At 37.2% G+C, this 22,950-nt stretch overlaps 1 protein-coding gene and 1 pseudogene across 1 annotated transcript in view; one reads left to right on the top strand and one right to left on the bottom strand.

The window, feature by feature from the left end:
* The window catches only part of HEATR5A (HEAT repeat containing 5A), a 115,842-nt gene that overhangs the window by 88,714 nt on the left and 4,178 nt on the right, over nt 1-22,950 (top strand). The window contains exons 26-34 of the mRNA XM_036029480.1: nt 759-940; nt 2,609-2,677; nt 4,119-4,298; nt 7,717-7,939; nt 9,838-10,080; nt 12,078-12,205; nt 13,595-13,742; nt 14,821-15,093; nt 16,811-17,035. Coding sequence (XP_035885373.1) covers nt 759-940; nt 2,609-2,677; nt 4,119-4,298; nt 7,717-7,939; nt 9,838-10,080; nt 12,078-12,205; nt 13,595-13,742; nt 14,821-15,093; nt 16,811-17,035 — 1,671 coding nt within the window. The remainder of the gene's footprint in view (nt 1-758; nt 941-2,608; nt 2,678-4,118; nt 4,299-7,716; nt 7,940-9,837; nt 10,081-12,077; nt 12,206-13,594; nt 13,743-14,820; nt 15,094-16,810; nt 17,036-22,950) is intronic.
* On the bottom strand, nt 5,772-6,817 carry LOC114493301 (annotated as a pseudogene).

Genomic DNA, 22,950 nt, shown 5'->3' on the forward strand with positions numbered 1-22,950 from the left:
ACTGATTACTATGCTCCCATTTAAAATTGTGATTGGCACTTATTAAGATGAGTTGGTTTCTTCACTGTGAACTACAGCTATCCTTCCTTGGATTAGTCTCAAATATATTTTAGGTAAAGGTTAATTGTACCCTAAACATTTTATTGTTGGAACATTGTTAAATGATTGTCTTGTTTTTTTCCTGGTAGAATTATTATACCAAAGAATGTGTTGTAGGAATGGAAAGAATTTTCATTTATAATTTTATAGCCACAAATGTTTTTTATATTTCCATCATTTGAATGTGTGGCAAAACATACAAAAATAAGGTAATCTAGTCTATTTAAAGTAGTACATAAAGTTATTTTTTAAAAGAACATCAAGTCTTTTAGCTTCCACTTGATACAAAGAGAGTAAATTACTGACTAATTCATCAAAACACATAGTCTACTAGTACCTTCCAAGGTACTTTTATCAGAAAACCTAATCGAAATTTTTATTGACAGTACTGTTAGCACCCTTTTAAAAGATGCTAATTCTGCCTTTGGTTTTTGAATAGCTATATAATTACTTGCTTTGATATAGTTTTTCTGTGTATTTCCAGTCATGCCAAAAACCCAGCTTTCAAGTTTGTATTTAACAAATTATAAAACAAAACAGTAAATCAAATTAGAGATACTTAAAAGAAAGTCTAGATTATGAAATTAAATTACAAAACTTAACATAAATCTTAGTTCCAGCATACTCTTTTTCTTGATAAGGTTTTTTTAATCTTATAGATGACTTTTTGGTGCTACATCTTGCCGACTTAATTCGCATGGCTTTTATGGCTGCCACAGATCATAGTGACCAGCTCCGTCTTTCTGGCCTTGAAACATTGTTAATTGTTATTCGGAGATTTGCAAGTATTCCAGAACCAGAGTTTCCAGGACATGTAATTCTGGAACAGTATCAAGCCAATGTAAGCACTTTCTGCTAAAGAATTTTTTTTAAGATTTTATTTATTTATTATTTATTTTTAGAGAGGGAAGGGAGGGAGAAAGAGAGAGAGAGAGAAACATCAATGTGCGGTTGCTGGGGGCTGTGGCCTGCAACCCAGGCATGTGCCCTGACTGGGAATCGAACTGCGATACTTTGGTTCGCAGCCTGCACTCAATCCACTGAGCTACGCCAGCCAGGGCCTCTGCTAGAGAATTTAATTATTAAACATCTGGATAAAAAGTCTGTGAAACTACCCTGACCATTGTGGCTCAGTTGGTTGGGCATAGTCCCACAAAGGGAAAGGTCACGGGTTTGATTCCCAATCGGGGCACATTCCTAGGTTGCAGGTTCAGTCCCGGTTCAGGGTGTGTGTGAGAGGCAGCCAATCGTTGTTTCTCTCTCACATCGATGTTTCTCTCACTCCCTTCCCCTCTCTACAAAATAATCTTTTTTAGAGTCTATCAAACTAATTGGCATGTCACCTTTTAATACATAAATGACTACCTGTGCTTATATATCACCATTATAATCAGTATGTAAAAAATGCATATGTTTGAAGAAATCATCAGGTAAATGCAAAATGGTACATAAAATAGGTCTTTTATAACATTAAAGGTTAATTTTCATCATTAAAACCTTTATGGTAATTTAGGGAAATACAGAATTTTGGTAATGAAACTTTTTATAAAATATCTGACTAAGCATAAGATAATACTACATCATTACTAAACATTCCATTTAGGCTATTTTCAAATCATAGTTACTAGAATAGGTATAACCACCCCCACCCCACCCCCACCCCCGTTTTTTTCCGGGACTTATAAGAGTTCAGGTTTCTAATACTGTTTCTGTAATCTTTCTAACTGATGTTTGGTGTATTGAGCCATTTGGAAGACCCAGGAAGATGACAGAATCATCACATGTTGCACCACACACATTGCATGTCATCCTGCAGCAGCATTCCTCCAGGATATCTCATTATGATTCAGAGGCAGCCTCTGATGGCCAGCAGTTAGGGAGGCCAGAGCAGTTCACTAGTCGTAGGCAGTGTCCATCACGTTTTCTCAGCAAGTGATGCCAATGTATGCTTGGGGAGAAAGCAGAAGGAAGGGAGTGGTGATACATAAAACTATCATATTAGAACACAATTGTATAATTCAACCTAATTAAGAAGAGATCCACTATATTTTTAGTTCCCTTAAATTTTCAAATGATAGGAATAAATTATAACTCATTTAGCAGAAAAGGAACTTTGTTTTCAGAAATCTTAGTTGGCTCAACACTGGCTTTACAGTATTCTCAAAGTGCGCTCTCCAATTGCATCAAGATGGTTCTATTAGTGCCCAGAATCTTATAAAGAGACAGTGCTTCTTTCCCAGCACTCCCTGTGAAAGTCTTAAGGAGGACTTGCATGGTATGCATGGGTCTCTGGAGCAGGGCAATGCCAGCAGCTCCACAGCAACAGCATGGGCTAAGATTTAGGGAGAAAGAAGGTTCCCTAAGGGACGATTGGGATGTGCTGGGCCAGCAGAAACAGTAGGTGTCTATAATACCTATGGTAAATAAATAATTTTAATAACATTAAAATGAAAAACAGCTTGTGCTGTCTTACTTACTGATCTTGATGTGGCATATAATTTTTTGCCAGGTAGGAGCAGCACTTAGACCAGCCTTCACTTCTGAGACACCACCTGATGTCACTGCAAAAGCATGCCAGGTAAATGGGTAAATGTCTAAAAAGGTAGAGTGTAAGGAGTAAAACCCTCTCTTTGGAAGCAGTTCTTCAATTATTTGATGCCACAGCTTTATATTAGAGTTTTCTAACTATTAATCTTAGTTGCTGCTTTTTCTTTACTTTTTATATTTAGAGAATTTCCTCTTTTGTACAACTGTGTGGTAATCCAGTATACAGATAAGGCATCATTTATTTAATCAGTGACAGATAAATAGGTGTTTTCATCTTTTGCTCTTTAAGTAGTGCTAGAGTGAAGGACTTTCTGCATAGGTCATTTCACTGGGTGCATGCATATCTGTAAAATAAATTCTCCAAAATTAAATTGCTGAGCTAAAGAGTATATTGTAGGGGTTTGTGAGTTTCTGCTCCTACCAATAACTACCAGTATGCAAGTACCTGTTGTCTCATAGTTTGAGCGATATTGTGAACTGTCAAACTTTCTGATTTTTTGTCTATGTGATGAAGTAAAAAGGGTATCTCAGGATAGTTTAGATTTGTATTTCAAGTAAGATTGAGTATTTTTTTAATGTATTAAAGAACCATATAATATATAATTCTAAACAGGTGCTTTTCTTGGAGTGGTTGTCAAACACTCAATATCCAGCCCTGAATGACCTGAAATAATTAAAAGCAGAACTGCCTTGAATTGAATTAACTATAAACATAATGAAAAAAACTAATTTTAGTCAGGTCTTTCAACTTTCTTTTATTCAATTGTACTCAGGAAATGTGAGTGCCTTCAGTACTCAGAGAACCATGTTACAGGCACTGAGTCTCTATCAACCACTTTATTATATGTGTGCTTGTGGTGAGCCACTTGAAATTTTGTGAAATGAGACAAGTGAATAAAAAATGGAAAAGGAAAAATAAATTTTCTCTAGAAAAAGAGAAATACTGTGACAGCCAGGAAACCCATAAACATCCCTGATAATTGAGTAAACGTTTACATTGGAACATTATCGATATTTTTTATTAGAAATTTTAAAAAATTTAATATCTTATCTTCAAAAGAATCAAAATCTTCTTTGGGGTTTTAGTGTTAGATACCTTATCTTTCAAGAAAGTTGTATTAACCATACAATCTCAGATTTTAAAATAATAAGCTGAAATAATCAAGATTGAATATTTAATTCAAATGTTAATCCAGACATTTAAAGTGATACCTTCTATGGCTTTATCCATGTAAATACCATTTGAAACTCTTTGATTTTATATACTAGTACTGGTTTCTTTGCTTCAACCTTAGACTTCATTTCCTTGTGAAATGCTGGCTTTTTAGGGTCATCAGCAGCATCCCTTTGGGTTTCTTGATAGCAAGGTGATTTCAGTGACTAGATTCCTAAAATGTGAATGACCTTGATTGAACTCCCAAAAGGAAGGTCTGTCATTTTTAAATGTAACTTCTAATTTTCTTAAAAACCAGGTTTGCAGTGCCTGGATAGCAAGTGGAGTTGTAAGTGACCTTAATGATCTCCGAAGAGTTCATCATTTGCTGGTTTCATCATTAACAAAAATACAGGCTGGAAAAGAAGCTCTAAGTCACTTATATAATGAAAGTGCTTCTACAATGGAGATCCTAGCCGTGCTAAAAGCCTGGGCAGAGGTCAGTACTTCTCAATTTATATTGGGAATTTTGGCAGTTGTTAATAAACACCTTAGACCATAAACTGAAATTAACTTTTTAAAACACAAGTAACTCCTTTTTTAAGGTTGACAAAAGGCTTTTAATATATAATTTGTTATATGTTAGTTGATATTTTGGTGAAGCATTCTAAAGTGTTCTTTATTTTCTGTTATTTGCTGCTTTCAGCAGGGCCAGTCATGAGCCAGAGAGACTTTGTAATAGCCAGTGAAAATCAGCTTTGGTTGAAATCTGAATTACTAGAAATGTGGGTTTGCTTATATGTTCTATTAATTCTATAATACATACTTTAATTTTGTATGCTGTTTTGTAGAATGACTTTGAATGTTAAATAAGTCATTTCCTTTTCTAATGTTAAAGAAATATTATATAAAAATTCTTAACTTTTCACCCTGGCCCAGTGGCTTAGTTGGTTGGAACATCATCCCATGCACCAAAAGTTTGAGGGTTTGATCCCTGTTTGGGGTGTATGTGGGAGGCAGCTGACCAAGGTTTCTCTCTCTTTCTCTCTCTCTTTCTTTCTCTCTCTCTCACTTTTACTCTTTCCTCCCTCCCCCCCCCCCTTCCCTTCCTCTCACTCTAAAATCAACAAATATATCCTTTGGTGAGGATTTAAAAACATGCTTAAGTTTTCCTGAGTTACGTTTCTAATCAGGGAGAAAGCTCTTTTTTTTTTATTTTTGTTTTTTAATTTCCCATGGAAATGTTCAAGCAGCTATGAAAGTGAATATAGTGGTTTGACGAACCCACTTAATACCTATCACCCAGCTTTAGCAGTTACAAAACTTGGTCAGGCTAGGTTCATACATCATTTTAATGAAGGTGTATAGTCTTACACTGCAACTGAGAGAATTAATCAATATGTAAGAAAGAGTTTCGTCCAGTACAGCTAATTAAAATCTGAAGACTGTAGAATCTCTCTCTCTCTCTCTTTTTTTTTTTTTCCATTCTTTTAGGGTTGACAAATTCTTGGTTAGGAAGTAGTTTTGCATAGATTTAATAAACTGCATCTGTCTTTAATACTCAACTCCTTATGCTTTTTTTCATAAGTGAGATTTTATTGGTTGTTTTGAGGATAAGTACACAGACATTTCAATTGGTACACAGTTCTTAACATACATACCAGAAATGTAGTCATGTAGTTGTCTTTTCTGAAGTTATCCCTATGGCTTTCCAGTGTAAAATTTGAAGACTAATTTTACTTAGTCTTATCAAACAAATGCTAATTGCTGCAAATGCTAATACACTGTTACATCTAAGTCCAACTAATCCACAATTTAATATCATATATACTACATAATCGAGTTCTCAATCTTTCATGTGTCAATCAGCACATTAACAAAGTTACTAGGAAAACTGGACTACCACACCAAAAATGTTACAGAGTGCACAAACTTCTGACAGGGAGAGCTAAGATCAAGAAATAGTTTTCTTTAGGAAACAATTCTACCAAAAACATGAGAATAGAAGCAGTTTAAAATGTTCAAGACATAGTAAATGCATGACTGATTCCAAATTGCCATTTAGCAAGCTTTGTATATAAAAACTACCCCATCTATGGAATGTTAAGCTGACACACAAGACAATCAAAGCCCCCCATATTCAGTATCCCACTATTTTCTGGTTGTGCCAAAAAATGAATAACCAGCAAATGATTTCACCTCTTTCAAAAAAGCATTTATACTTTTAAAAATGGGATGAGGTGGAATCCCCTCCTTCTTAAAAATGTTTCTAGAGCTATTAAAAAAATGTACATTTACAAAATAGTTGATGAAAATATTCCTCTGGATTGTTCAAGAAGGGAGACAGGGACCACTGATAAGACATGATATATGATATTAATCAGACTTGGCTTCTTTTTTTTCTGCTCCATTCGAGGCTGGATGCTCTTTGTTTTTAGTTTCTCATTTTCCACAGGTAGATCTTTAGGTTTCTGGTTAGCCACTTCAGCCTGTTTTCCCTTTGCTCTCCTTTCCCCTTTTGTTTGTACTTTTTGTCTGCAGATTTATTCTTTCCTGCATCCCCTTTTTTGGCTTGGTTTCCACTTTTGCAGGAGCAGGTTTTACTGACAACCTCACCAATGTCCTTTTGGGCTCCTTTCTGCTGAGCTGACCTTCCTCTTGGGCATCATGGCAGCAGGGCAGGAGAGTGCGAGGGCCAGGCAAGAGGCTTCGAAAACCTCCACTGCCTGGCTGCTTTCACTTCTCAAGCTTCTCCCTCCACCCAGGCTGCTGCTGCTGCTTGACCTCTATGGGGAAGGTGGGAAAACCGGATGAAACTGGATTGGGAGCCTACCTTCTCCTCCCTGGCTGGGTTGCTTAGTTGGTTAGAGGGTCCTCCCAATCTTGCCAAGTTCACAGGTTGGATCTAAGGTCAGGGGACAGACAAGAAGCAGCTGGTGAATGCATACATAAGTGGAACAACAAATCAATGTCTCTCTCTCTCTCCAACCCCCTCCCCCGCCTCAAGCCAATAAATTAAAAAAGCAAAACAAAACATATGCTATAATCTCCATATGCTATAATCGCCTGTTTTACAAATAATTCTCTGCTTATATAGTGTTCTTTATAATAATTTGAATCTGTGTTCTTGCTTAAGCCAATTACCTGCTCCAATTTTCTGCTCATAAAGATAATGACTGACCAACAGATTCTACTTTAAAGGAGGCTCATAATATGCCAAGTGCTTGGCACCAAATAATAGTTGGTATTCAGATTTGAGAGATTTTCAGTAAGTAATTAATACATTGCATATTCCATGTATTCATCCAGGAAGTCTGGGACAGTACCAATCAAACACTTTAATATATCTGTAATAAAATGTTTGCATATTCACATTGTGTTGGAGGAATAGGCTCACATAAGTTCAGTCACATTTGCTACCACATTAGTTTTTCAGAAACATATTTTTTCCTTAAACATCCTGTAGTCCTATGAACAGCCCATGTTAAGTCTATGTATGTAAACTTTTTGTAGTGATTTAGTGGTAACTTTGAATGAAAATACTTTTAGTGTTTCAGCCTGTAGCAGATCAGAGATGGCCACCTGAAATCGTGTGTTGAGATGAATTTTAAGGCCAAAACAAGACTTAGTGAGAGGGTCCCACGATCATTTCGTTGCAGCCGTCAATGATTGTAAAAGTGCACAGTGACAGCATATTTATGAAGTATTTTATCTCTAATGTATCTCATTGAAGATAACCTTTTGCATCTCTACTCCATTTTTGTGTATGTGGTTACACATGTATACTTTTTTATATCACAGTGCATTTCAGGTCCAGTATACTCAAAGGTAAGTCTGTCTCCTCAGCAAGATAAAAATATTATAGCACCTTTTCAATGGCTGTAAGATCTTCCTGTTTACAAATTATCTTTTAACAGGTCTACATAATCGCTGTGGAAAGACATAAAAACCACAAACAACCTTTGAAGACTACCACCTTTTCAGAAGAGAGTGTTAGAAATGGGTCATACTCATCCGATGGGCTGCTTGACTTAGTCCACACAGACCTGGGCACCCTAAGTAGGCTCTGGCTTGCTGCACTTCAGGATTTTGCTCTCTTAACTTTGCCTTCAGAATTTGCCTCCCAACTTCCTCTTGAAGGTAAGGGGGTGAAATGTTTACATAATTTGTAGAGCGACCCCTTTTCATAGCAGATAATGTTTATCTGAAATATTTTCCTCAGAATAATTTTCATTCATAGAATGAACATATAAGACTTGCTTCAGGTTAGATACCCTGAAGTTGATTGGTGAATTTATGAGGCATGCACTTCTTAACTCCCAAGATACTGCCAAATTGCTCTTCTCCGAAGTGGTTGTAATAATCTATATGCTTTGTTTCACTACATCTCCCCACCCTTATGTTATCATACTTAATTTTTACCAATCTGATAGGTATGAAGGAATATTTTGGTTTTATTTTATTATTTCTTTGATTAAGAACCTTTTTGTATAGGTTTATAGGCTAAGTTTCTTTCATAAATCACCTAGTCACAATCCTTGCCTATTTTCTACTTGGTATTTGTTATTTTACTACTATTGTTAATTTTTCATATATTTTTAATATTCTTTTGTGGTTCTATATTTTGCAGATATATTCTCCCAGCTTATTTCTTTTACCTCATTAGAGTTTTTGTAATCAGTCATTTATAGTTTATATGTCTGTGTAGCATCATAAATTTTTTACTGAAGATCATGAAGACCTATAAACTTTATAGTTTTGCTTTTTACATTGTGAACTTGGGTCCAACTAGAATTTAGTTTGTGTGTGTGGAATGGGGATAGGAATCTAGTTTTATAGTTAGTTGTTAATACTACATTTTGTGGATTGGATATTTGGTAGCCACACTTCATTTTCATGTTATTCCAAAATGGCTATTTTTTTTTTTTACTTCATGACATGAATTTTAGTGTTAGCCTGTCAAGTTCTGTTAGAATTTGAATTGGAGTTATACACAGAGATAGGATGTAGAGTGTTTATTGTACTTGTCAATAGCATAGAAGTGGAAATAATCTGATATTGATGTAAGTTTTCAGGAAAAGTGAATGATGGACATAAATCAACATAAGTAAATCTCAAAAACATATTAGGTGAAAAAAAAGCAAGTTTTAAAAGGGTACATATGCCCCGGCTGGCGTAGCTCAGTGGATTGAGCGCGGGCTGGGAACCAAAGTGTCCAGGTTCGATTCCCAGCCAGGGTACATGCCTGGGTTGCAGGCCATGACCCCCAGCAACCGCACATTGATGTTTCTCTCTCTGTATCTCTATCTCCCTCCCTTCCCTCTCTAAAAATAAATAAATAAAATCTTTTTAAAAAAAAGGGTACATATGACACCTTTTGAGTAGACTTAAACACAAAATAATAGCATATTATTTATGAATACAAACATCTGTTGTGCCAGTGTACTGGCCCTACTTGGGAGTGATCCACACTGAACTGAAGAAAGTGGTTACAGCAGGAGGGGCAAGGATTAGTGATGTAATGAAGTGTTAGGTTGGTAAGAGATTTAAGAAAGCAAAGTGTTACATTAATCTTGGAGGTAGGTAAGTGTGTCAGTATTTGTTTAAACAGACATACACTTATCACATATTTGTTTCAATATATTTATGCTTGAAAATAAGTATTTAAGACTTAGCTTGGGAATTTCTAGTAAAGTTGTAAAGGTATATCAACCCTGTGTCCCCACAGTTGTACTCCCAATAGAAATAAAAATATCAATAACATGGCAGCATGGATGAATCCACCAAAACACTGTTATTTAATCTGTCACCAAAAAAGTACATACTGTATATGTTTCCATTTATATGAAGTCCAAGGACAGGCAAAAGTAATCTGTGTTGATAGAGGTCAGAAAATACTTGCCTTGTGATATTGGGGACTAAAAAATGGTCTTAGGGAAGTTTTGGGGTGATGGGAATGGTATATATCTAGTAACAGGGAAAAGAGAAAATGTAGATTCTTACTCCTCTGGAAACCCTTTGCTTCCCCTTTTTTGCAGGTGGTACCTTCTACACAGCAGAGACCAGTGAAAATGCAAAAGTGCACTATTACAACTCATGGGCGCTTATCCTCCATGCTACAGCATTGTGGCTTACAAGCACAGGATTTGCTGACCCAGATGAAGGAGGTTCTAATCTCTCGAGGCCTGTAACACCAACTTCCATGTGTCAGGGTTCATCATCTGGGGCTACCATAAAGTCTCCTGAGGATGTCTACACTGATAGATTCCATCTTATTTTAGGTCAGTAAAAGAGCTGACAAGCTTCCAACCCTATAGAGTTTTTCTTGAATTGTGCCTTACTGCCTCTCAGTTCTTGATGGTTGTTACCTCATTCTGTATTAGGTGTTAATGATAGCCTTGATATAATTAAATAAACTTGTATATACTTTATAAATTGCAAATTTCCTAAGTCTAGAAGCTGACTTCACCATCAGTTTGAATTACAGAAATTGCAAGACAAGCCTAGTTCTTTCCACAGAGTTTTTAAAAGATCCATGTGGGCCCTGCCCAGTGTGGCTAAGTTGGTTGGAGCATCGTCCCATAAGCCAAAAGGTCACAGGTTTGATTCCCAGTGAGGATTACATGCCTGCATTGCAGGTTCAGTCCCTGGTCTGGGCACATGTAAGAGGCAGCTAATCCTGTTTCTCTCACATTGATGTTTGTCTGTCTCTGCCTTCCTCACTTGTAAATAAATTAATAGATAAGTAATCCATGTGGTATCTGTAATTTTGAATTTCTCAGTAGTATATATATATAAAAAAATGTACTAATGGATCATTCCCCCTGCGTTTCCCCATCCTCAGGAATTACAAGGTTTAAGAAAAGTATACTCAAAGGTACAGCATTACAAATAAATATTTGAGCTTAAAGATAAATTAGATTTTTACATTTATGAAGTTTAACCCAGTTTTTGGCTTTCTTGGAATTTTATTTTTAAAGTAAGGTGTCTTTCAAAGGTACAATGAGTTTTTAGAATATTTGAAATAAATGTTTTTCATGTTTTGCCTATTTCATTCATTACTGATAAAGAAGTTATTTTTTAATATTTTATTTATTTATTTTTAAAGAGAGGGGAAAGGAAGGAGAGAGATAGGGAGAAAAACATCAATGTGTGGTTGCCTCATGCATGCTCCCTACTGGGGTCTTGGCCCGCAACCCAGGCATGTGCCCTGCCTGGGAATCGAACCGGCGACCCTTTGGTTTGCAGGCCGGCACTCAATCCACTGAGCCACACCAGCTACGGCTGATAAAGAAGTTACTCATTAATGTGAGGCATGGAGTTTCTATTGAAGTAGGTATAATATGAAAAACATCTATTCCATATATTTCTTCCCAAGCCAGATATGACCAGATTTCCCATATCATTAGGTATATTAAAATTTTCTTTCCATTTGTCTTGAAATGCAAGCTTTTTAAAAACAGACTTATAGAATGAAGGATAACAGAGCTATTACAACCATAAGCTGTGCAGTTCGACTACCTCAGTTCAAATTCTTGATGTAACCCATTGTAACTCAATGGGTTACATTGTGTTACATGTACAGTAACATGTAACAAGTAACTGTTGCACAGATTCAGTTACTTAAACTCAATGTTCATTGCCTTCTGTCAAAAAAGAGTGGTAATAATGGTACCCACTTCTTCAGGTATTATGAGAATGAAACGAAATGATGTATATAAAATACAGTGCCCGATATATAATAATCACTCAATAAATTTTAGAATAAAGTTAAGAAACTACATGTTACATTCTCTGGGACAATTTATTGTAATATTTGCATCTTTTTAAAAAGATTTTATTTATTTATTTTTAAAGAAAGGGAAGGGAGGGAGAAAGAGAGGGAGAGAAAGAAGCATCCCCCAACTGAGAACCTGGCCCACAACCCAGGTATGTGTCCTGACTGGGAGTTGAACAGGTGACCCTTTGCTTTGCAGGCTGGCACTCAGTCCACTGAGCCACACCAGCCAGGGTATAACATTTTCATTTTTTGACTACTTCATAGCAACTACATATAGTGCACAAGCTTGAGTGAGGTTATTCTTTATGTACATGCAGATGAAAATACACTATTATGAAAAGGCTTGCCTTATCACTTTGCTTAGAATCCTAAATTTATTGTAGCTTGTTTGCATTACATTTTGTTAAGCTTACTTCTACATCTTACCAAATGAAAAGTTATTTAACTTCAGAAACTAAGAATCTCAAAGAAGCCTCCCTCTTTTTCTGCTCTCTGCAGGAATCTGTGTGGAATTTCTGTGCTCCTTGCGCTCGGAGGCAACCATGGAAAGTATTACTGCTTGTTTACATGCATTGCAGGCCCTTCTAGATGTTCCTTGGCCCAGATCTAAAATTGGCAGTGATCAGGTGATTTAATTGTTTTTTATTAGGCTTCTGTAGATTTTAAGGAACATACATGTTCAGTTTACTACAGCAAACAGAGAGTGAACACAGAGAAATAAAGAGAAAACTAGCTCGGTGCACAGCTAGGCCTCAGAACTGGAATGCCATCAGCAGCTGTGCTGACCTGGGGCAGTCTTGCCTCTGCCACTGTGTCTCTGCTTCTGCTGCACTTCTCTCTGCTGCCACCAGCCAGCCACTCTGTAAAGCAGCTCTTCAAACTGTATGATGATGGGAAGGTTCTATGTTGCACTGTCCAGTGTAGTAGCCACGAGTTACAGGTGGTCTTCTTTTTTTGTCTCTTTGTGCTTCAGTTCACCCTGTTCCTCATATTCATCTGTTATTTTATATTCCATTTCCTTAAGAGATAATCTGCTTGGTTCATGCAGTTACTGTCTATTACGAAGTATTCTTGTTCGCTGAGTTCTTCTTCCAGGTCTTTTAAGAGACTGCTGGCTAGCCTATAGGTGGAGTCAGACGTTAATAACTGGCTCTGTTGTGACCATGGTAAAAGGGTCACTGTACAAAGTATGGCACTTCCTTTAACTGCTTTCCCAGAAGCAACTATGCATTGGACAGGCATCCTCAACATCATATAGTACCAGTATATAAAGTTTTTATCATTGACTCTTACATGTTAAGAAACATGGATGGCATGATTTCCTCTCTATATATGGGCTATTACCTTATTAGTACTATTGTTTATTCAGTTTAAAGTATTAATCAGGTTCCTACCCGACTTGGTTAGTATTTATATAAATTTTAAACTTTTTGTGTTTGTTTGTGTTATATGTTAAAACAATTATTATAATGATAGATTTACTCTGTTATTTCTAAAGATGAAAGAAAGCCACCAGAGTAACCAATAGAAAAGAAAGGAGGGGGGATATGAAATATTATTTGTCCAGTGTATTTTATTCTTGGGGAGATACCCATTTGTGCATATTAACTTATCCACTTTTAATGTCGTACTTCTCCATTATTCTTTGTTAATTACTTTAAAAAACAAAAACCTTAATATAAAGCTGGGAATCTACATGGCAGTCCCTGTATTCTTTTACCCAAATTTCTCATCTTGTTTTGAAAGTTTTCTTTTCTTTTTTCCCAGTTTAGGACCTGTGTGAAAATGACCTTTTGTCATAGTACCATCTCCCACGAGATTGGACAAAAACCAATCTGGATTTGGTTTAAAGTGGAGCAGGTGTTACATAACTTTGCACTGACACCTTTATTTTTTTAGTGAGCAATTTGTTACATTCTCTTTTTCTGGATTTTATCATAGAATTTAGCATTGTTTTGTGTTTTTTTTAGGAAAGTATTTCCAATACAATCTCCCCTAAATGTTTTCTATGATAGGACTTGGGTATCGAGTTGCTGAATGTACTACATCGAGTAATTTTGACCCGAGAATCACCTTTGGTTCAATTGGCTTCACTTGAAGTGGTAAGACAGATTATCTGTGCAGCTCAAGAACATGTGAAGGAGAAAAGACGAAGTGCAGAAGGTGAATGTTAACCCACAATGCCAAATTACTTACATAGCATCACTATTTTTAATGTATTGCTTATGTGTCTGTCATTCTATAATTTATTATGTATAGCACAAATGAAACATCTCTAGATTATGGCTATAAGTTCTCCCATTCACTTTTACATGTTAGCTTGGATATTGTCAGTAGCTAAAATATTATTCCTTGAGAAAGTGAGAATTTTAACAAAACCCTGGAAGCAAAAAAAAATTCCTTATTCTGATTGAGTACTTACTTACACTAGCTTTGAGTTTACTAATGTACCTGGAAAGACCAACTAACAATTTTTTTTTAATGACTTAGGTTTTGCAAAGTGATCAGATGGCTTATTTATAAGTCTAATTAGGTGTGGGTCAGTTTATGATTCAAGATTACAATTGACTACATGTAACAGAAAACCCAATGTAACCATAGATGTAAAACATAAGGACTTACTCTCCCATCTACAAAAGTCCAGAGGTGGGCAGTCCTGGGCTGGTATGGCAGCTGCATAAAGACATCAGGGACCTCAAGCCCTGGCTGGCGTAGCTCAGTGGATTGAGCGCGGGCTGTGAATCAAAGTGTCGCAGGTTCAATTCCCAGTCAGGGTACATGCCTGGGTTGCAGGCCATGTCCCCCAGCAACCGCACATTGATGTTTCTCTCTCTTTTTCCCTCCATTCCCTCTCTAAAAATAAATAAATAAAATCTAAAATAAAATAAAATAAAATTGTCTAATACAAAAAAAAAAGACATCAGGGACCTCGATTCCCATCTTTCTGTGTTAAGGTGGCAAGGTCAGTGCTGGAGCTCTGGCTGTCAGGTCACGTTCTTAACAACAAGGAACATTTTAAGGCCAAGAGGTTACGAAGGATTTTTTTTTGATTCATTGCAATAAGAACTCATAATAAAGACCACTATATTACCTTCCTAACCACTTTCTCCATCAATCTTTAACACCTAAGACTTCAGCCATTTAAATGTGTTTCCTGTAACAGATAGGAACTAAATTGCTATCTACCAGAAGCAAAGTAAATATGAAGCATTTATTCAACACTCTTCTTTTTGTCTTTTAGTTGATGATGGGGCTGCTGAAAAGGAAACCTTGCCAGAATTTGGAGAGGGAAAGGACACAGGAGGACTTGTGCCTGGGAAATCTTTGGTTTTTGCAACACTAGAATTGTGTGTGTGCATTCTAGTTAGACAGCTCCCAGAACTAAATCCTAAACTGATGGGCAGCCCCGGAGTAAAAGCTACCAAGCCACAGATGCTGTCAGAAGATGGAAGCAGATTGGTTTCAGCTGCATTAGTTATCCTCTCTGAACTTCCCGCAGTGTGCTCTCCTGAAGGTATGCCAGTGGTGTGTGGCTACTTTACCTGGCCTGAGAGGAGAGAAATGGTTTTAATAGATAAAGGACATAATGGTTGCTAATCCTTTTCTCATTAAACAAAATCTGACCCAGATTTGGGTAATGTTATTAATCCTCTAAGACTAACATTGCATTCTAATAATTTGTTTTACTAAAAGGGTGAAAGTAAATTTAGAGACAGCATGCACTGCAGATACATTATTTTATGGTGGACAATATTTTAAACCGATCAGTGGCAGTATTCACTCTTTGGCACTTTTTTAGTATAAAATATTAATGGACTGTCCCTACCCCAGCAATGACAGAAGTTTGTCATCATATCCAGTTCCAGTTGGGATCAAGTCCATACTTTTAGTATGGCACTTCAAGGCGCTCCACAGGGTTCTACTGAGTCACTCCCCCCTCTTCATTCCTGCTGTATGAATTTTAAACCTGCAAGGCATCATACTCATCCCTGTTCTATGCTGCTGTCCACAGTGTTATTTGATCTGAAGTGAATCCATCCCTTTTCTGTGTAAAATTTTGCTTTCCTTTGAGGTTCAGCTCCAGGCCTGCCTCTTTTGTGAAGCTTCCCTGTATATACATGTGTGTGTGTTGCTTCTGTAAGATACATAGTTTTTATGTGTCATACAGTGGAATTAAATGTAATTGATTATTATACAGAAAGCAGATAAATATATATACAAACTTATGTCTCATTTTCAATGAAATATTTTTATCCTCTAGGAAATCTAACATATAATAGGTACTCAGTACTTAATACTTTTCATTTGGTTAACATATTTCTGCTTAAGCGTGTTTTGACCAATTTATGTGCTGTCTTTTTTTTATAATGTGACTCTTAACTTCAGCTGGAATTAAAACCTGTATTTCCTGTTCTCACACACTGCCTTACACCAAGAGTGGCGCAAAAAGTGACTAGTAGAGGATTTTAACTTCAGTCTCTTTCATTTTAAAGACATTTCAACTTTTTGGTGGCCATGAAAACTTTAATATTTTGTACTGAGTGGATTGCTACAAATTTCTTGAAAAAAGTTCAATATAAAATGAATTTAAGTGGACAGTGTCGATGGTTTTGCAACATTGGGAATGTGCTTATGCCACTAAATTGTACACTTTAAAATGGTTAAATTTGTAAGTTTTATATTGTGTATATTTACCACACTAAAAAGCAAATAAAAATAAATTCAACATTTGCCAACCACCAAGTAAAACAAAATAAGACAGCAAAAGATAATGGTACTGTGATACAATTTAAATAATATTTTCAGCCCTGACTGGTGTGGCTCAGTTGGTTGGGCATCAACCTGCAAAGCCCAAGGTCACCAGTTTGATTCCCAGACAGGGCACATGGCTAAGCTCTGGGTTCGGTCCCCTCCTGGGGTGCAGATAAGAGACAACAAATCAGTGTTGCTCTCTCACATCAGTGTTGCTCTTCCTCCCTTTCTCCTTCCCTTCCCCTCTCTCTAAAAAATAAATAATTAAAATTTAAATAACATTTTCATTTATAACCAAAATATAATCCAATACTTAAAATCTAAAGATTATTTACATTATCTTAACAGTTACAGTCGTTTATGAAAAATCATCTTAAAAGCTAGAAATCTTTGACATTGTGTTACTCACTGATGATTTCTTTTTAGGAACTATATAGATAGACTGAAATACACAATATTTTTAAAAATGTATCTTACAGGAAGCATCTCAATTCTCCCCACTATACTGTACCTCACCATTGGGGTTCTCAGAGAAACTGCTGTGAAGTTACCTGGGGGCCAGTTATCTTCAACAGTTGCAGCCTCCCTTCAGGCTCTGAAAGGAATATTGTCTTCTCCCATGGCCAGAGCAGAGAAGAGCCAGGCTGCTTGGACGGACCTTCTCCGTAGCGCTTTAACAACAGTTCTTGACTCTTGGGACCCAGGTAATTGCAGCTCTTTGGAAGCTGTTGTTCAGTTTGCTTTAAAAAAGCAAGAGGGACTGTGTTTTGAAAATAAGCTATTTACTTGATCATGTTTGGTAACCTCACCTGAAAGAGACCATATTTACTACATACATTGTTAGAGAATATAGTGGATAGAAATATTTGTGTTCTCATTTTAGTATCTTTAACCTTTAATACAAGTAAAGACTGGCAGCCTGTATATTAAGTTGATAGTGTAAGAACCTCATATGTAATATCACATTAATTTAAAAATATAGTATGATCTATGACTAGCTGACAGAACTTTTTAATATGCATAATAGCCCTGACTGGTGTGGCAGTGTGTTGGCCATTGTCCCACAAACTAAAGGGTCACTGGTTTGATTCCCAGTCAGGGCACATGCCTGGGTTGCAGACCAGTCCCTAGTAGGGGGTGTACAATAGGCAACCGCACAATGATGTTTCTCTCCCTCCCTCCTTCCCTTGCCCTCTCTCTAAAAATAAATAAAATCCTTTTTAAAAAAAGAAAAGAAACCAAATCTGTGAAGGGCATAGGGGAAAGCAGTTTATGGCAAAATAAGACACTACGGTGTAGGCCCCAAAAAGCTGAGTGAACCTGAAGGGTCTGATGGGCCTGCGCATCAGAGCGTCCCACAGAGGCCAGCAATGGTCTGGCCTTTATCCTCAGATGTGGGCTGCCCCACAAAAGGATGTGATCTCAGTCCAGGCCGCTCTGTAGCAAAGGCCAATCCTGAGTGAGCTGACAGCTGACCACACTCCCCACAGCTGGGCAGTACCTTTCCCAATGAAGAGGGTGTCCGGGATACACCTCTGTATGCCACAGGAGGTTTCTCCGCAGAATCAGTTTCTTAAGGGATTAGAGAGCATTCTTCACTTGGACATCATAGATTGGGATTTGAGGCACAGAATTTTGATCAAACACCTGGAAATCTAATTAGTAAGGTATATTTGGGGATACCAGATAGAGAAGTGAGAGAATGTGGGTTTGGGAGAAAGAGTAGGAGGAGGCTGAATGATGATTAGTAGAAAAAGAGGTGAGTAGGATGGTGCTTAGGGCCAGATTATGGAGGATGTGTCTTGGTCTGTAATTTGGACTGCTTTTAATATTCATGTGGAATTACTAAAGCCTTTAAGGGGAGTTAAGTGATTTGCATGTCTAAAGAATCATTCTGGCACCACTATAGAAAAGAAAGCAAGATTGCTGAAGATAAGATAGTAGCAGTAACGATAAAGAGAATAATGAAAACCAAAATATTAACTGTACTAACAGAATTTACTGATAGTTGGTTTAGGAGTTGAAAGGGTAGAGTGAGTGGAACACTCATAGCACTGTTAACAGAAATACCAAGGTGAGCATTTTCAGGGGGATATAGTGAAGTAAATTTTTAAAAGCCTGTAGGATAATCAAGTGGAACAGAATATATAGAGGCCTGGAGTCCAGGAAAATAATCTGGAGTAGAGATTATTTTAGACTACGTGTATAGACTACATGTGTGGTTGAAATTACCCAGCTTAAGTTTATGGAGCAAGATGATTGAGAAGAGAGTGCAGTCACAGAAGCCAAAGTAAAGGAGTTTTAGTGGCAGGTGTGATCAGCACTGTAAAATGCAGTGTTGAGTTGCAAGCAAGAGGTAAGGAAGGGGAAGGATCAAAGTGTAGGTTTCTCTTGACAGAAAGAAGGAAAGGCTGAGGGGAGGTGTAGGATTGAGGAATTTTTTTTAATGAAATTAGTATGAGTTTGTGCTTATGGAAAAAAAGAAGGTAGAGATGAGGCTGCAGTTGGAAGTACTAGGGAAACAACAACGTCCCTTTCTAGGCAGGAAGAACTAGCATTCACTGTGAGTTTTCAAGGATTAACTCCTGCCAATGACTACAAAGAAAAAAAGTAAGGATGGACATACTAGATCTACATTTTTATGTTGAGAATCATTATGAGTATGCCTGTTGTATCACACACACAAAGATGTGTTTCTGCTGTGTATCAGGGAATGAGGTTAGGATTTTGAGGATTTAGGCTAGCTACCAAGAGAAATTAAAGCAGCAGCTAATCATGACAGGAAAACCATTTGCTACATGACAGATTTCCCCTAAAATTTAGTGGCTTAAAAAAAACATTTATTATTTGATAGTTAGGGATCAAGAATTCAGAGCAGGGTCTCTCACAAAGTTACTGTTAGGGTGTTGGCCAGGACTGCAAGTAGACCATCCACTTCCAAGGAGACTTGCTCAAGGCTGCTGGCAAGAGGCTTCAGTTTCTCTCTGGCTGTTAGCAGAAGCCCCCACTTCCTTACCACATACCCATGGGGCTGATGCTAAGTGAACCTTGCATCTATCCTAAATAAAAGAGAATGAGCTTTAATTGAAAAATAAAAAAGGAAAGAAAGAAAGAAAATGGAATATAGTCATGCACAGCACAACCACATTTCAGTCATTGACCGACCATATATACAATGGTGGTCCCATAAGATTGTAACGACAAAAAAGTTTACAGGCAAAAAGTTTGTTTGCGCTGTGAAAAGTCTGGACCAGACTATGATGTTGAATTTACTGCTTGCTCTGCATTGTTTAAGTAGATGAAGAGGCTCCCTCAGCATGCTGTCTACCAGGGGCTGGAGGCAGAATTTGGTGGGTGATCAAGAGAAGCAGGCTGGGGGATGGGGGAGCCTACCCACCACTCCAGCCTGCCTCTTCACTCACAGATTCACTTCCCTTCTTTTCATTTCTCTTCATTTGTTTTCTCTGTGTTCCTCTCACAAACTCACTTCACTTTCTTCTATTTCATCTTTATCTTCCCTCCAAGCCCCATTCCCCTCTCTCCTCCTTGCCTGCCCCAGGCTCTCCCTTTTATTGTGTTTCCTCCCAAGCTTTATCACCCTGGGTCTCTTTGATCTCTGCTCTCCCTTTCTCTCCCCTTCTGGTCATTCCCTCTCTCCTTTTATCCCCCCTTCTGATGTATGCTTTCCCTCTGAAGGTGCCTTCCTCAACAGCCCTCCTCCTGGCCCCCCCCAAAGCATGTGTACATGCTTTCTCACATGTGCACACACACACTTTTATACTGTATTTTCTTCTAGGTTTAGGATACTGTATCCTTTTCTAGGTTTAGATACACAGACCCTTACCATTGTGTTGCAGTTGCCTACAGTATTCAGCACCATAACATGCCTGGGCCTAGGAACGATCGGCTATGTGTGTAGCCTAGGTGTGTAGTAGGCTCTGCTATCCAGCTCTGTGTGTGAATGCACTCGAGGATATTCGCAGAATGGTGAAATTTCCTAATGCATTTCTCAGAACATATTCCTGTCCTTAAGTGAAGCATGACTGAGGAAATTTGGGCAGGGTTTGGGGAATAAGAGAATTTTAGAAGAAATGGAAGGAGGAACCCAGGACAGTTTTATCTTACTGAAAATAGAAAGACATTTTTATTAAACAGACTAACCGACTATGCTGTAGTTTCAAGTTGTTGCGAATGACTGAAAATAACTTGTCTGATGGGAAGCAGTGTAGCATCATGAGTAACAGTTTGCTCTCTGGAATCACACTGCCTTACTGATTGTGAGACTTCGGTAAATGACTGAATTCTTGTGTTCCTTTCCTCAGTCTCTCATCCATAAAATGGGAGAAATAAAAGGACCTCCCTTGTGGTGCTGTTATAAGGATTAAATATTTAATATATATGAAGTACTTATAATAATGCTGCCATAATTTTAACTGTTGACCATGTACTATTTCACCTTAAAATTATTCAGATTTTTGTAAAGTAAATTCATCATTTGTAGTATTTTGCTTTTATTGCTACTTTCTCTCAAGTCTCAGCTCATATCAATATCCTCAAGACTTTCCCTGACCACCCAATATAGAACTCCTAAGTTGCTTTCTATTATTTTAATGTCTTTTGTATTTATAGACCTTGGGACAAGCTGAAATTAAATTCTTTATTTGCATCTTGGTATATTAGTATATTTTCTCTTTAAATTATATCTCACTGCCAAAAAGAGTGCTGGCACATGGTAAATGTTTCTTAAATATTTGTAGAATGAATACTACCAAAGCTTCTCCCTCCTTCCCCCATATATGTATATACCTACACACATATTTGTATGTATGTGTACATATATACACAGATACATATATTTACTTATATAATTATATATTCATTTATTGTCTGTCTGTAAAGGTCCTTCCATTGATAATAAAACAAGAACAGTTTGCTGTCACTTGACAACCAAGGAGAGTGGACTGGAATGTGCATGTGGGGACAATGATGACTTCACTGTACTAATCAGTGGGGGAGGTAGATGCTGTTGAGTGAGCATGTATACTGTGTGGCCGTTGCATTAAAAATGACTGAATGAGTACAGCAATGAATCTGCATCAAATTTTGCATTAAGCTTGAACATCCCTCTCTGGAAACTATTTGGCTGATTCCGAAGGCCTCAGCTATGGGTAACTGGTAATTGGCAGCTTCATCAGAACAGTGTACCTGCTCAGGCATCTCATCTCGTGCAGACTTTTTTGATGAAACATCAAATCACCCAGGTGACTCAGCCCATACTTGGTGCCCTGCAACTTCTGGATTTTCCTGAAACTAAAATCACCTTTGAAATGGAAGAGATTTCAGACCATTGATGAGATTCAGGAAAATAACCATAGGGCAGCTGGCAGCGATGCTAGCAAAGGATTTTGCAGAGTATTTTGAACAATATAAGATATGCTGATAAAACTGTGTGAGGTCCTAAGGTGCCTACTTTGAAGGGGACTAAGATGTCATTGTCCTATGCACAATTTTTCTTATGTCTTACATGTTCTTCAATAAATGTCTCTGTTTTCCATATTACATGGCTGGATACCTTCTGCACAGACTGTATATATACATGTGCCTTTTTTTTCAACAGTAGCAATCCATTCTTACACAAATTAATGAGCTGAGTTTGTCACTCTTTTTCAAATAATATTGATTTTCCACATCAAACCCACTAGCACTATTTAATGAGAGTTTGACTTTGGAAAATGAATTATATCTAATAGAAAATTCCTTCAAATGATTGATGGTGAAGGGGACCAAAAGTTTTGCCTTTGGGGATATTGATTTTTAAGTTGGTTATTAAGAAACAAATTACCTGTAAATGGCTCATTCTCACTTTTGAAATCTAAGATCCCATGCCCCCCCTTTTCTTCTTTGTCCAAAATGTCATATATACCCAGTTTTGCCTCAGTGTCTTTCAAATTTTCATGCTTAATGTGAATTCTCCATGTACATGTATTAAAATTTGATTTTCTCATGTTAATTTCTCTGTTAATTTGATTATTAGCCCAGCTAGAAGAATTTGCAAGGTGGGAGGAGAAGCATTACTTTTTATTCCCTACAGTGGCCTATGAAGATGTTTTCAGGTTGTTCTCTGCTGTTCAGAAATGCTATATGAAGCAGTGTGCTAAGTTATTTTCACTTCACACATGTACTATCAAAATATGAATACTTTAAAATTAACAAAGAAAAAATAATTGGCCCTGGCTGGTGTGGCTCAGTGGATTGAGTGCTGACATGCAAACCAAAGGATTTTGGGTTCCATTCCCAGTCAGGGCACATGCCCCCAGTTGGGGCAGGCAAGAGGTAACCACGTATTAATATTTCTCTCCCTCTGTTTCTCCCTTCCTCCCCCTCTCTCTAAAAATAAATAAAATCTTTTAAGAAAGAAAAAATAATTGTCTAAGCATTTGTGTATTGCTCCACAATAGAAATAGAAATATGATGGCTAATACACATTGAGTATTATATTCAACATGCTATTTTAATGCTTTACGTAGATTAACTCATTTAACGTTATAAATGTAAATACTGTTGTTACTCCCATTTTACAGACAAGGAAGCTGAAGACAGGGTTGAATGTCCAAGGTCA

This window comes from Phyllostomus discolor, chromosome 1, assembly GCF_004126475.2.
Source record: "Phyllostomus discolor isolate MPI-MPIP mPhyDis1 chromosome 1, mPhyDis1.pri.v3, whole genome shotgun sequence".
Classification (NCBI taxonomy): Eukaryota; Metazoa; Chordata; class Mammalia; order Chiroptera; family Phyllostomidae; genus Phyllostomus; species Phyllostomus discolor.